General features: G+C 42.9%; 1 protein-coding gene across 6 annotated transcripts in view; it reads left to right on the top strand.

Moving 5' to 3' along the window:
• The window catches only part of Lyn (LYN proto-oncogene, Src family tyrosine kinase), a 107,913-nt gene that overhangs the window by 58,319 nt on the left and 33,527 nt on the right, over positions 1–16,067 (top strand). For all 6 annotated transcript variants that reach the window (XM_052176017.1, XM_052176020.1, XM_052176016.1 and 3 more), the window contains 7 exons: positions 515–560; positions 1,929–2,034; positions 3,828–3,926; positions 4,033–4,136; positions 5,546–5,695; positions 7,716–7,868; positions 15,507–15,689. In XM_052176017.1, coding sequence (XP_052031977.1) covers positions 515–560; positions 1,929–2,034; positions 3,828–3,926; positions 4,033–4,136; positions 5,546–5,695; positions 7,716–7,868; positions 15,507–15,689 — 841 coding nt within the window. The remainder of the gene's footprint in view (positions 1–514; positions 561–1,928; positions 2,035–3,827; positions 3,927–4,032; positions 4,137–5,545; positions 5,696–7,715; positions 7,869–15,506; positions 15,690–16,067) is intronic.

The raw sequence follows: 16,067 nt of genomic DNA on the forward strand, positions 1-16,067 counted from the left end.
CTGCTGTGCCTCCAGCTTTTAATTCTTTCTAGGCAGAAAGAGGCACATTTTACCAAGGCTCTACCCAACCAGTGAGCTTAAGGAATGCTCCTTCCCCCAAGCATCTCAGAGGGCTGTAAGTCTAGAAGCAGGGATCACACTGGGCAAACTGCCTCCCCAAAATAGTACTGTCCTGTTAAAAACATGAAAACCAGTCCTGGTGGTTTCGCATCTAGTCCGCATCTCAGGGAGCCCTATCCACTTGGTCTGCTGGCACAAACCCAGGGCTGCATGTCCAGGAAACGCCCTGGAGGTGACTTGCAGGTAAGACCCTGCTAATGACGTCATCAAGCATTAGAGCCCCGCTGGGAGCCCTGGCATCGCCCAACAGGACGCTTCTGTTTGGCTCTTCTTTCTCGGTTAGTGGCTGCAAATCTAAACCTCACTTGCCTTGCCGCTGTTAGGGAAATGAGATGCATGCAAGAAGAAAAAGATGACCATGACTTTTGTTTCTCTAACAAATACTCTCCCGTAGGTTCCTGATTCTCAACTTTTACCAGGACAGAGATTTCAAACAAAAGGTATGTTTTCTTACCAACATAAGTCATATTTTGTTTGTTGTTGTGGGAAAATGCATGTAACACAAATTTATCACCGCTTCAGTCATTTTCTTAAATATTGAGTTCAGAACAGGAAGTATACATTGCTGTGCAAGCATCACCAACGTACGTCACAGGTTTTCTTTATTCCAAGCAGGATGTTAGCACCAAGCACTCATCCATTGCTCTCCACTCCCTTCTGCTCTGAGCAGCCACCATTACACCCTCCGTCCTTGTGGATTTGATTCTCTGTAGCACATATTACTGGAAATAGAGTCTTTGCCATTTTGTGCCTGGACCATTTAACTTAACATATGGTTGTCAAGGTTCATTTATAGTCCATTGTGTGTCAGAACATCAATGCTTTTTAAGGCTGACTATTCTATGTATATTCTATTCTGTGTATGTGTATATTCTATCCTGTGTATGTGTATATTCTATACTGTGTATGTGTATATTCTATTCTGTGTATGTGTACATTCTACATTGTGTATGTGTACATTCCATTCTGTGTATGTGTATATCCTATTCTGTGTATGTGTATATTCTATCCTGTGTATGTGTATATTCTATACTGTGTATGTGTATATTCTATTCTGTGTATGTGTACATTCTATATTGTGTATGTGTACATTCTATTCTGTGTATGTGTATATTCTATTCTGTGTATGTGTATGTTCTATGCTGTGTATGTGTATATTCTATTCTGTGTATGTGTATATTCTATTTTGTGTATGTGTACATTCTATTCTGTGTATGTGTATATTCTATTCTGTGTATGTGTACATTCTATTCTGTGTATGTGTACATTCTATATTGTGTATGTGTACATTCCATTCTGTGAATGTGTATATTCTATCCTGTGTATGTGTATATTCTATGCTGTGTATGTGTATATTCTATTCTGTGTATGTGTATATTCTATTCTGTGTATGTGTACATTCTATTCTGTGTATGTGTATATTCTATTCTGTGTATGTGTATATTCTATTCTGTGTATGTGTACATTCTATTCTGTGTATGTGTATATTCTATTCAGTGCATATGATGTATGTTCTATTCTGTGCATCTGCCACATTTTGTCCATTCCACAAATGGACACTAGAGTGGCTTCTGCCTTTGGAAACCACGACAGTGTTGCCATAATCATGCATATATCCTTTCCTAAACATGGTTTTAAAGTTATAGTAGATTCCCGTGGATCTTGGTGTACATGGGATGCACCACATGTCATTCATAGGTGGGGAGCACAGAGCTTCAATCTGTGGCCTTCTCTCCGTTGCTTCCTCTCTTCCTCTGTGTTAATGTTGATAGGTTTTGAAGGGCTCTGTTTGTATCTTTTGCTCTTAGATCCAGAGGAGCAAGGGGACATTGTGGTGGCCTTGTACCCCTATGATGGCATCCACCCAGATGACTTGTCCTTCAAGAAAGGAGAAAAGATGAAAGTTCTGGAAGAGTAAGTGTGCCCGGTTCACGGCAGCATGGTGGTCCCAGCTCCTGCAGGCTGCTTGCTTCAGTACCAGAAGGAGCGGGGCAAAGGAGCTTCCCTTTCGAGTGTGGTGGTGGGCCCTTCTATTGTTTTTCCCAACAAGGGTAGACACTGTTCCTTTCTTCGCCAAAATGCTACCTAAGATGTTTGACTCTGTGGCATGCTACTTAAGATGGCCATTGTAGAGTTTGGGAGATAGCTCAGTCGTATCCTGAAGTAGTTATCTAGGACCCACATTTTAAAAAAGAAAATGTTGGATATGGTGGTACAGCATTGGGAAGGTGGTGACAGGCAGATCCTTGAAGACTCTCTGGCCAGCCAGTCTAATCTGCTTGGCAAGTTCCAGGAGTAGGAGAAAAAAACTATACCAATACCTAATCTATACATATACCTAATCTATACCTATTCCCATACCTATACCAATACCTATACTTATTTCTATACCTGTACCTATCTATCCCTATCTATAGCATCTGAAGAATGACTATGAGGCTGTCTTCTGGCATGTCCACAGTGTGCCTTATCTTAGTGCCTTATCTTCAGTTAGGGGTCTCCTGTCTCTCCCTCTTTGTCAGGTCAGGGTCAGGGTGAGCTTTGTGCAAATTCAGTACAGAAAGAAAGTTAGATTGAAAGTGCTGGGACTTCCTTGTTCTCCCTCCTCACTGCCCTGTGGCCTGAGCTGGGTTACGCATGTGAGTCAACGCTATGGCACTAAGGAAGCGAAACGTCCAAGCAGCTACAGGGAACCACCGAGGCAGCTGGGCAGGACTTCCCAACATGGCTGTAGCACTCCATCCTTAGAAATCACACCACCTGGCCCGTGAGCGCGGTCTATGCTATGTAACTGCCCTCCGTACTTCAAACCATCTCTGAATGGCTTCCCCTGTCTGATACGATATGGCTGTGATTGTTACAGAAATAGTCTTATGCTACACTTACATGGAAAATAAGAAGACACATAGATATCAAAGTTTTAGGTCCCGAGAAAGTAGCTCGGTGAGAGAAAGCTTGCTTAGCATATGTAAGGTCTTAAGTTCAATACCCTTACATGTAAAAAAAAAAAATCAGCCTAAATATTTTAAATAATTTCCATCTACAGTTTGCTCAGTTTGAGTAGTAGTATACACAGGCTGCCGGTGTGGATAAACAGTCCATAAGTACAGCTCAGACTTAGTCACAGACAAGAACCTGATCTGTGTGCAAGCATTTGAAGAGTAACATGGAGACTTTCAAGGACTAATTCCACACTGCCCTGTCTAGCGCTCACCTGCTCCTTCCTGGTATACTCTGGGTTGGTATGGCATTGTGCAGTATCATGTGAGGAGGCTTACTTTCTCTTAATTATTTTTGGTCTATGTATCTTTGTTGTTGTTTTTTATTCATGGCACCTATCTCTGGGTAAAGTGGATGTTTGTATAAACAAATTTATAACACATAAATTTTAACTCCCATCGACTCCCATTGCTGTAAGGATCCTTTAAAACATTTCTTAGGCACCTGGGGAAATGAGAGGTGTTTGGCTTCTATGAGGTCAGCCATTTTGCCAATTCTTTTCTATGTGGTACTGCAAGTCATATTGAAGTTGTAAGGATGCTTTTTATTTCTGCACCTGTCAATAAATATGTTTTTCTATGAAAAGGAATACATTTTTCCCCCTTGGATTTAGGAATTCCAGGAATGCTCCCTCTTGCTTTCACTCTGCAAAAGAAACACCTTAGGACAGTTGCCATTAAGACTCTTAACATTAGTTTCTATTCCAGGCACGGGGAATGGTGGAAAGCTAAGTCCCTTTCAACAAAGAGAGAAGGCTTCATCCCCAGCAACTACGTGGCCAAGGTCAACACCTTAGAAACCGAAGAGTGAGTCCAATTACATAACCATCTTGGTGTTTCTGAACTCTACATGGGATTGCTTATTTTTATATCCCTGCCACAACACCTATGAAATGTGAGCATGTCTTCACAGGTGGTTCTTCAAGGACATAACGAGGAAAGATGCAGAGAGACAGCTTCTGGCACCGGGGAACAGTGCAGGATCTTTCCTTATCAGAGAAAGCGAAACTTTAAAGGGTGGGTATGAGGTTAAAGACCATACAAAAGACTGCTTGGGGGGCTGGAGAGATGGCTCAGCGGTTGAGAACACTGACTGCTCTTCCAAAGGTCCTGAGTTCAATTCCCAGCAACCACATGGTGGCTCACAACCATTTGTAATGGATTCTGATGCCCTTTTCTGGGATGTCTGAAGATAGCAACAGTGTACTAACATAGATAAAATAAATAAATCTTTTTTAAAAAAAAGACTGCTTAGGAATTTGGGCAATCTCCTTAGATGTAGATCCTAGACCCTTGGCATGCTGGGTAAGCATCCTGCCACTAAGCTATAGCTATAGCCGCAAATTTGGAAAACAATTCCAGAATGAATAAAATAAAGACTACAGTAGGTTCTGGGAGTGAAGGGGTTATTTTGGTTTGGGTTGGGTTTGGGTTGGGTGTTTCTTTGGTTTTGACACAGAGTCTCCCTATGTAGCCCTTGACTTACCTATAGCTTAATAGGTAGGCCAGATAATAGGTAGACCAGGCAGGCTGCCCTCAAACTCAGAGATCCCCCGCCTTTGCCTCCAGAGTGCTGGGATTGAAAGCTTGTGCCACCTCTCTGACATGGTTTAATTTTAAATTTGTTGTTGTTGTTAGTGTTGTTGTTATTGGTGGTGGTGGTGGTGGTGGTGGTGGTGGTGGTGTGTGTGTGTGTGTATGTATGTATGTATGTATGTATGTATGTATGTGTGTGTGTGTCTGTGTACATGCCTGCCTGGCAAGGTGCATATGTAGAGGTCGGAAGGCACTGTGTGAATCAGTTCTCTCCTTCCATCATAGGATCTAGGGATTGAATTCAAGCTATCAGACTTATACAGAAAGCTCTTTTTACCTGCCTAGCCATCATGCAAACCCTCTAACAGTAAAGCTTTGTATTTTGATAGCAAATGACAAACTCAAATGATAAACGTTAATAAACGGGAAACTGCCATAACTGTGGCCGGGTCATACTTCCTGTTTTGTTGTGTTATTATGAAAGTGAATCCTAAGTGTCAAGAGGAAACTCAAAATAATTTTTCTATTCAGCTAAATGATTTTGCAAGACTACAGTGAAGAAGGAAAGTGTTATATTGCCTACTTGTCTAGCAAACAAAATGCTATTGTCATGTACTAAGTCAAAAATTTAAAGTACCTTTTATTTTCCCATTGAGGCCTTGGCTAGCCAAGAATCAGCCAAGAGTAACCTGCTTCTGCCTCCCAAGTGCTTGGATGAAAATCATCACTGCACGTGGCTGCAGAGCTTTGATGTGATGTGATGTGTGTGTGTGTGTGTGTGTGTGTGTGTGTGTGTGTGTGTTTCATGGCAAAATTCGTGCCACAGTGGGGTATGATGTAGACCTTATTAATAACATATAAGCATGCCTTCTCTTAACTTTTCTCCACAGGAAGCTTCTCTCTTTCTGTCAGAGATTATGACCCCATGCACGGCGACGTCATTAAGCACTACAAAATTAGAAGTCTGGACAATGGTGGCTATTACATCTCGCCACGGATCACCTTCCCCTGTATCAGTGACATGATTAAGCATTACCAAAGTAAGTCAAAACTGAAGGCCAGGAGAGGTAGATTGTCTTTGTAATGATTTGTGTAAAGTAACAGATACTACTTTATAGGAATTTTTCCTTTCAGGTAATGCGGTAGATAGTACTCTACAAGTAGTTTTATCTTAATGTAGTTAGTCCTTGACTTCCAGTGATTGTGTGTTCTAATGTCTATTGTGACTTGACATGTTATAAGTTGAAAATACATTTCATTCACCTTATCTTCTGAACACCCTAGCTTAATGTGGCCATCAGTGAGTGCGCTCAGCAACTTACATTTCCCTACAGTTGGACAGAGTCTCTCACCTTTGTAACCTACATGTGCTATTGGCTCAGGCTAGCTGCCAAGCGCTTGGCTGGAGATGAACACAGCTTGGCTGTGCAGACACACTTCCATACCATGGTACAGTGGGAAACATTAAGCAGAGCCCTTAATAGGGGTTATCACCACATTCACAGTGAGACTGCTGCTGTGATCATCAGGGCCTCCTTGCTTGGTGTGAGTTACCTAACACCCAGTGTTTCTCCCTTCCTGTGGAGGAAAGTATATATTATTTTTGCACAATACATACTCTTAATGTGTGTAAATATTCAAAGTACAAGATATACAGATTTGTATCTCTGAGTGTAACGCATGTGTGTAAAACTATGTGCCCGTGGTAAGAGTGCACAGCATAGCACCATGGGCATATTTAAAAGTAGAACGTCAATGCCCCATGCCCAGGACCAGTGTCTGCCTGGTGAGGCTCACCTCTGTGGCCTTAGGTCCGTTCACATTGGCTGACACGGAGTTGCTGTGGCTGGCTCCTCCTCCTGCTCGAAGGGGCTCTGTGAGAAAGCTTTACCTGGGTGCCAAAGCATGGAGTGGAAGGGGAGTGTGGAGAGAACGAGGGTCTGGCTTGTGGAATCCTCCCTTCCTCTCGCACTTCCATTTGCTTGTGCTCTGACTGAGGTGCTGTGGTGGGGGTGGAAGGGTAGGGTGGGGGATTGCAGGGGACACAATCCCGTGTCCCTGTTCTGAAGTGCTGGGGTAATCTAACTATATTCTTGCCCACGTACCACTGAGCCTATAAGGACACAGTAGTCAGAGTACCTTTTGCTAAATGTGACAGTCCATCACTGTCTTTGCTGTTTTTGTATGGTGGCAGCATTAATGAATAAAATAAAATGTTTCAAATTGTCTTCTGGTAATTTTTAAAGTTGTGATTAGGGAAAAGGTATCCCCATTAGCATTTTAGGTGGTGTCGGGTTGGATATTATAAAAATAACAGCTTATTCAAGATTTCCTAGATAGACACTTCTAAAACAAAAAGAATGTACCATATCAGTTCTGCATCAGAGATTCAGCCAGCCAAGTATCTTTTTTTAAAAACAGAGATTCCTTAGTTGCTGTTCTATATTCTTTTTTAAAAAAAAAATAAAATAAAAAGATTTATTTATTTTATGCATGTGACTACACCATCTCTCTCTTCAGACACACTGGAAGAGGGTATGGGATGCTTGTGAGCCACCATGTGGTTGCTGGGAATTGAACTTAGGATCTCTGGAAAAGCCAACAGTGCTCTTAACCACTGAGCCTCTCCCCAGCCCCAGCCAAGTACCTTTAAATGTGTCTGACTGAGCACGAGCAAATGGCTTTCTTTCTGTTCCCTAAACAATACAGGGTTATGACATGGTGTTTGCATTGTACTTGCAAAGTACAAGCAATACAAGAATGATTTCAATAAGGCATACATATAAAGTATTACATCATTTTATATAAGGGACTTGGTGTTTAGGATTTAAGGGGACCCTGGCCCCCATCTGCCCTGGGGGGATTGTATTGCTTGTATTACTTTTTTTCTTTGTCTTTTCCCCCCCCCCTTTTCTGGACATTTATTGTGCGTGTATGTTGGTGAATCCAGGACCGAACTTAGGTTATTAAGACTTGACAGCAAGATTTCTTCCCCACAGAGGGAGGCATCTCTCCAGCCCAGCAAGCGTTCCTTAACATTCGTTCTTCCTTTCACCTTAGAGCAGTCTGACGGTCTATGCAGAAGACTGGAGAAGGCGTGCATTAGTCCCAAACCACAGAAGCCATGGGATAAAGATGCCTGGGAGATCCCGAGGGAGTCCATTAAGTTGGTGAAGAAGCTCGGCGCCGGGCAGTTCGGGGAAGTCTGGATGGGTGAGCGCCCAACAGTGTGTCCCTCTGGAGGGGAAGACCAAGGGTTCTAGCCTCAGCCAGCCACAGAGCCAGGCACTGGGCCTCTCAGAAGCATCATTGCTTGCTTTCCTGTCTGTCTTGGGCCAAATTCTGCCTGTCTGATGCTCTCCCATGGGACTCAATAATTCCTTTCGTCTTTCCGGGATAGGAACATGGATGCTTGTCCAAATCCTCTCTCCCCTGGCGTCCATCCCTCATTCTCACACTCTGGACACACACTTGAAGCCTCAACTCAGTGAAAGCTTCACGCAGGCTTAGGACCTTTTTTGTTTCTTTAAGTAATTTTTGAGATAAATTGGCAGTCATGTGATTGTGTGAAAGAACACAGAAGGTTCTGGAGAGACGGCTCCGAGGTGAAAGGGCACTGGCCGCTCTTCTGGCACACATGGATTAACGTCTAGCATCACAGGGTAATTTTCTGCTGTGGGTAAGTGCAGGTCCAGGGGATCTGACGCCTTCATTCTGATCTCCTTGGGTACCAGTCATGCACTTGTGTATAGATATACACACCAGCAAAGCGCCCAGACACATGAAAACATTTAAAAAAAGAAAGAAACGCCAAGTCAAAGTAAAACAGTGATACACTTAAGAAAAAAGTTCAATTATGAAAAAAGAAAGAGAAAAAGAGGGAGAGGGAAGCAGGGAGAGAAAGAGAGAGGGGAAGAGAGAGGAAGGAAGAAAGGAAGGGAGGGAGAGAGGGAGGGAGGGAAGGAAGGAGGGAAGGAGAGAGGGAGGGAGGGAGGGAAGAGGAAACAGAGAAGGAGAGCAGAAGTGAATGAATATGCCCCACGAAAGTCTGAACAGGAACATTCATGACCGCATTATTCACAACAGCAGGAAAGTGGACGAGAATCCCAGCATTTATGACAAAGCAGAACTTTAAGTTTGAAGTTAGCCTGGGCTACATGGCAAAACTGTCTCAAAAACAAAAGGATAAGCAACCTGAATCTTTATCAAAATAATAATAATAATAATAATAATAATAATAATAATAATAATAATAATGTATAAGGAACAAGCGATCGAATAGAAGCTGGTGCACACGTAGCGTGGATGACCCTTTGGAAGGAGCTGGTCACGGGGGTGCCATTCTATGCACTCAGCAGAATGTGAAGGGCCCAGAACAGAAAAGCTACGGAGACTGAAAGTAGGTGTCTGGTTGCTGAGGGAACTCTTTGAGAATTAATGGAAATGTTTCAAAGTAGCTTATGGTAACAGCTTCACAACTATGACTAATTGTATGCTTTAAATAGACAAATAGCGTGACATATGAGTTCTGCTTCAACAATGTTGGCATGTATGTGAAATAAACAATATTGTGAGCTTCCGGGTACCATTTATCCAGCCCCCCATAGAAACAGCTCACCAAATTCTAGCAAACTGTTCCTACTAAAATAGTGGCATCAATAGTTTTCACTCACTCACTCACTCACTCACTCACTCACTCACTCACTCATTCATTCATTCATTTGTGAGACAGTCTTGTCTTCTCCAGAACTCACTGCGTAACCCAAGCTGGGCTTGAACTCCCCTCAATCCCCCCACCTAGGTCTCCTGGGTGCTAGGAGCCACCATGAAGCCAAGTTGTTTATAGATTATGCTTTCAAGGAAGAGAGGGAGGGAGGGAGGGAGGAACTGAGAGGAAAGGGAAGGAAAGGAAGAACAAGAAACAGAAATTACGACCTGAATCTGAGTTTGACTGCTGGCATCTCCTTAGCACCTGGAAGATTTCACCCTGCTGAACTTTAGCAGGTAGCACTGGGAGTAAGCCAAAGGAACAGTGAGTGACTTAGCGTGCTGCGGAGTGTCGGAGTGTCTGCAGTCAGAGGTGCCCTGCCTCACACCCCTGTGCATTTTCACACCTCTGTCCACCCATCTGAGGTCCCCCCCCCCCCCCCCCGTCTCACAGTGAGACTGTGAAGTTGTCCACATTTCATTGGTTGGTTTTGATTTGTAAAGATTTTTTTGAGCTGTTTAGGTGTTTGAATGTTTCCTTACATGAATGTCTGTGGAACATTTGAGTGTCTGTTACCTAGGAAGGTCAGAAGGGGGCACTGGACTCCCCCACCCCCACCCCAGCAGGAGTTACAGATGGTTGTGAGCTATTATGTCAGTGCTGAGGATGGAGCCTGCATCCTCCGGAAGAGCAGCAAGTGGTCTTAACTACGGGGCCATCTCTCCAGGCCCCCAGACTTAGTTTTTAATCCTCAAGGAACATGGGAACTAGTTTTTCACATGGGTACAAAACAAAATCCAGCCAATTAAAATTATATCATTGTTAAATGAGTAACTTACAGTTTTTGTTAATCACAATGTGTTATTCGCAGACTGCCTCTCACTTTATAAGATCTGAAACACAGGGAAGATATTCTCAGATGTAACCTGCCCTTTGCAGGAAGAAGGCTGTTGGGATAAAAGCGAAAGTTGCCTCTGCTTCAAGCTGTTTCCTCTTGTTTGTGTGATGTGTGCATCTGCTGTGAGTGCCTTGTTTCCTCTGTGCATTGTTAAAATTCCCAGAGATCTGACTGGAAAGGGAGGAGAGGGAGGAAGTGACTTCTTAAAAGCTTGTTCTCTGGAAGGCTTTATTTTAAGAAATGAAATTTTTTAATTGAGTTTTGTTCGATTCAGTCGTTGGTTGGTTGGTTTTCTGAGACAGGTCTCACTATGTAGGCCCCGCTGTCCTGGAACTCACTCTGCAGGTCAGGCTGGCCTTGAACTCAGAACTCTGCCTGCCTTTGCCTCCCAAGGCAGGGATTAAAGGTGTCCCCACCACTGCCTGGCTGTATTTTTTTTTCTTTAATTGATTTGCTTTTATTTGTTTATGAGTGCTTGGCTGCCTGTATGTGTGCTCACTATGAGCATGCCTGAAAATGGCCTCTACCCCTGAGAAGTGGAGTTACAGACCGTGGTGAACTGCCGTGTGGGTGCTGAGAACCCACCCTATGCCTCTGGGAGAGCAGCCAGTACTCCTACCCTCCGAATCATCTCTCCACCTGATACATTCTTACATTTAGTTAAAACTAATTATCAGCCAACTTCTCAAATCAATTAGATGCTCTTTTTAAAGGTAACTCCATTCCATGCTCTATGCATACCTTTTAGCAAACCAGGAATGGCTAGAATTGAAACTTTCTCAAGTTATTGTTTTCTCTCGTTGTGACAAAGTGTCACTTGTCACTCCACAGCAGTCCTTTATTATTCTGCCCTTTAAAAAAAAAATCTATCTAGACCAACAATACAAATGCTGTGACTAAGCTACTGGGACCCCCAAATGACTGGCTTTTGGTGGGTTTGCCGGTGTTCTGGAGCTGCCTACACACTATTAAGTCATGGTTGAATCCAAATTCCTTATCATCATTTTCAATGTCTTTAACAGCTGCACCATTTCCTGGCAACTTTTGCTCTGCCTCTGGAAAGCATACTTTTTATCATTTCAAAGGATGTAGAAGTTTCCAGGCTCCATTGTTCTCCGGTTGATGAATGGGAGTGACTTTGTTTCTTTAACTTTGATTCTAGGGGATGTAACAAGCTATGGCAAGGATAGTAACAAGCAATTACAAAGTCCACAGAAGAAACTTGTCAGACAGCTAGTGTTCCTCTTGTCCCTTCTCTATCACAGCCTCACCTGCCCCCAGGGACAGCTGCTGCTCTGACCTTTGTCATAATTCCCTGTCTTTCCCCCTAGGGTTCAGGATGCTTGGGCATGCAGGCAGTACTGCAGTGTCTTTTATATATAGTCTAACTACTTCTCTGTATGGTACAGCATGCATCAGACAAAATAGTCCAGCTTTGTCTGGGCTTACCATGGATGAGTCATGCTGAATGTATTATCTTATTTCTTGCTTCTTTTATTAGACATTTTTAATGAATTCATCCATGTTTGGGGGTGTCAGAACATTTAATGTGGCTATATAGTGTTGTTTGTGTGTGATGCATTTCAACAGTCACTGGTGCATCAGTTGTCCTGGGCTGTGGCTGCTGTGAACACTGCTCTTATTGTGATTTTGGTGGTGCAAGTGTGCATGAAATCTTTTTTCTAGGAGTAGTGGATTTGCCAGTCAGGCTCCATGTCTGTGGGGTCAACCTATGTTGGATGATAATAGGGGAGAGGGTTGCACTTACATTGAATAAATACAGGTTTTTTTTCTTTATACCTAATCAATACAGTCTAATAACTATGTACATAGCATTTACATTTTACTAGGTATCTTAAGTTACCTAGAGGTAATTAAAAGTATCCATGAAAATTCGCACAGGTTGGATGCAAATACTGTGTCATTTTCTGGGAAAGACATCCTTGGATTTTTGTATGCTCCAGGCTCCTCGGTCAATCCCCTATGGACAATAGAGCTGGACCAATCCCTATGGATTATGTAGGGAAGACCATTTATGAATCATTGCTCTATGAATACTGTCAACACATCCCAGCTTCCCCTGTTCCTAGCAATACCCACTACACCTTCTCCTGAACAGTGTCTACAGCATGCACAGTGCAGCACAGCCTGTGTGGTGGGTGACTCAGAAGGAGGCTGCTGTCACCAACCTTTGGAGGCCCCTTGGGATCTCATCACAAAGCTTCTCTATTAATATTCAGTGTTGCTCAGAAAAAAATAGCTAAGGAAGGGACTGAGTGAGCTGCCACACTGTCCCTCGCTCCCCAGCATCTACCTACAGTCACTGTCCCACTTCTTGATTTGCTACTTAGCTGATGTGTAGGAGCTACAGATTCGAGATACTAGTGTCTTGTCAGTTGTTAAAGTCGTGGAAAATGTTCTCCTGGTCTGCCTCTCCCTCTGTGTGTGTGGGGGGGGAGGGTAAGGGGGGGATGGGAGGCAGGGTCATATGTCGATACTGGGTATCTTCCTCATCGCTCTCCACCTTATTTATTGAGCCAGGGGAATTACTGCACTTTTTTTTTTTTTAACTTGGGGAAGTATTCCACATTTTTTTTATTAGATACATTCTTTATTTACATTTCAAATGTTGTCCCCTTTCCTGGTTTCCCCCTCGAAAAATCCCCTAACCCACCCCCACCCACTGTTCACCAATCAACCCGATCCCACTTCCCTGTCCTGATATTTCCCCACGCTACTGCATCGAACCTTCTCAGGATTAAGGGCCTCTCCTCCCGCTGATGTCCAACAAGGCCATCCTCTGCTGCCTATGCATCTGGAGCCATGGGTCCCTCCATGTGTACTCTATGGTTGATGGTTTAGTCCCTGGGAGCTCTGGGGGGGGGGGGGTACTGGCTGGTTCATATTGTTGTTCCTCCTATGGGGCTGCAAACCACTTCAGCTCCTTGGGTCCTTTCTCTAGCTCCTCCATTGGGGACCCTGTGCTCAGTTCAGTGGCTGGCTGAGATTTTCCCCCTCTGTATTTGTCATGCACTGGCACCTTAACTAGTCTAACTCACTGGCCAGTGAGCCCTAGGAATCCTCCTGCCTCTGTGGGTGCTGGGATGGAAACTCAGGTCTTCATACTTGCGGAGTAATCGCTTCACCCTCTGATTCTCTCCCTATTCCATGAGTATATTTTCTTACATTTTGTTACCAGTATGCTCATATAACTTGGGACTTGTGTATAAATTAACAAAACTTTCATAATGGAATCTGTGATTAAGTGTAATTTATTTTTTTATAGATTTATTCATTTCATTTAATGTGTGAATGCTTGGCCTACATGTATGTACTCGGACTGCATGCAGACTTAATGCTCCCAGAGATTATGAGAGGGCACTGGATCCCCTGAGACTTGAATGAATAGTTGGTTATGAGCCTTCATGTGGGTGCTGGGAATCAGACTTGGGTCCTGTGCAAGAACAATCAGTGTTCATTACCTCTAAGCCCCTCAAATATAATTTAACAGGCTAATTGATGAGACCTATTTTTAAATTGCCCTTAAGGCACATAAAAAGTCATTATTTTCACATTAAGTGGCAAATCAACACAATTTATCCAGCACTGTGATGTGCAGGAGGTAGCTTTTGTTACATTTTCTATTACTGTCTTCGGTTGGTTTAAAACTCATTTCCACTACATTCTTCATGTTTCTTCTTTGTGGTCGAATTTACATTTGTTGATCTTATTATACTGTAAAGTGTTATATAGTATAATAAAAAGGAAATATTTTAATAGAGATCAGCCACTGCCTCCTCTCCCCCCCCCATTCTTCTCCTACTCCCCCTTTCTTTGTAAGGCTGGGGATGGAACACAGGTGCTCACAAGTGGACATCAGATACTCTATCACTGAGCTACACCCCCACATGGAGAGCTCATTCTCAATGGTCAGAAGAAAATCACTAGCTAAGGGTACTCATAGAAATTAATGCCTGTTTTTCTAATTATTTTGAAAATACTTTAAAATAATAATATTACCTTTTGTGAGAATATGCATATTCATTGTTAATTTTAATAAAAACAGAAAAGATAAAAATAAAACAAGTAGAAGCTGCCCCAAATGCTGTCACCCAGAAGCCACTGTTGTTCCAGTCTGCTGCTTACCACAGCTGATTCACTAGTCTATGAAGGGACCTGTCCACACCCAAGCCACCAGGTGACACCCCAACAGATCTTTAGGGTGCTACCAGCTGAACATCCGTCCTCAACTTTATTTTTTTCCCACACTTCCAAGAGAACTTTGGGAGCAGAGACAGAGAAAGGGGAATTTTACTTATAATTTATATTTCTGCTTTGCCAGATTACTGCCTAAAAAAAATATTCATTAAACTCAGCCACTTCATTGAAGCAGTTTGCAAAATAGTGAGACCTTTAGAAGCTACGTTAAGGAGCTGCCATTTCCCAGCTGTTTCCATGAGCCAGAGTTCCTGAGGACGTGGGATAGAACGCTGAAGAAATTCAGGTTTCTTGCCCAAAGAGCTCCCAAAGAGATGGCCAAGTGTGACCCTGGCCTTCAGTAGCAGATAGCCACCCAAGGCCAGGCCTCTGAAACCCTTGGAAAATATGTATTTGGCCCTGGGATATTATACTTTTAAGCATGTATATACTTCTCCCTGATTGTAAAGGCGATTCAAGCCAGGCATGGAGACCCACACTCAAAGCACAGAAATCAGAAGATGGGGGCAGGAGGAACACGATTGAAGCCAACCAAGGCTACACAGTGTCTAAACAAATAAACAAAACCATCTATTTACCCATTTCATAAAATTGTCTGTATTATTTCATTAATAATAACCAGTGCTTAATGTATGTTGATGTATTTTCTTTTACACTGTCCCTTGCATGGAATTTCCCTCTCTCACTTTTATTATAAAGTTTTAATTTTCTTCTTTATTTTGCCTTGAATAACATTTTATTGACTAGAGGGCAAAATTATTCCTCATGGTAAAATGCAAATAGAATTTTCACAACTATTGTTTTATAAAACCTTTTAGATTTTGCAATAAATTTTAAGCCCTTGGTGGAATAGTACAAAGAATTCCCACATGCCCTCGAGTTATTGTGCCCTTGGTATTTAACACCACAGTGTGTTTCATCTTAAGCTTTCTTAGTCTGTAATAAGCTTCCTAGCTCTGCATTTAGGAGGTGCAGTGCCTGAGTTCTCCATCTGACCAGCATGCTCTGTTTTCTTTTGTCTGCCCAGGTTACTATAACAACAGCACAAAGGTGGCTGTGAAGACCCTCAAGCCCGGGACCATGTCTGTGCAGGCATTCCTGGAAGAGGCCAACCTCATGAAGACCTTGCAGCATGACAAGCTAGTGCGGCTCTATGCTGTGGTCACCAAAGAGGAGCCCATCTACATCATCACCGAGTTCATGGCCAAGGGTGAGTGTTATCCCGAGTCTGTACCCCTAAAGGACACAGGTCCCAAAGCAGAGAACACTCAGCACTGAGGCGAAGCACACTCAGTACTGGGAAGTCAGAAAGCAACAGAAAGAGGACATTTCATAATCATTTTCTTCCATGCTTAAAATGTGAGTAGTCATAATTCTAAATGACTTAGTTTTTCTTCTTCACCGGGATTTTAATTTCTGAGTGTTACTTTAAATTGTTAATTTAAAGGATGTGGGGTGGCTGAGGGGGATAGCTTATGTAGTGCACAAGTTTAGTTAATGTTTTTTTAACCCATGGAGGTTCAATCCCTGTGCCCTGGAATCCCTGAAGAAGAGGTTCTAAGAAGCCATCTTTCCCTGTTAGCCCTTT

Source organism: Apodemus sylvaticus, chromosome 3, assembly GCF_947179515.1.
Source record: "Apodemus sylvaticus chromosome 3, mApoSyl1.1, whole genome shotgun sequence".
Lineage (NCBI taxonomy): Eukaryota > Metazoa > Chordata > Mammalia > Rodentia > Muridae > Apodemus > Apodemus sylvaticus.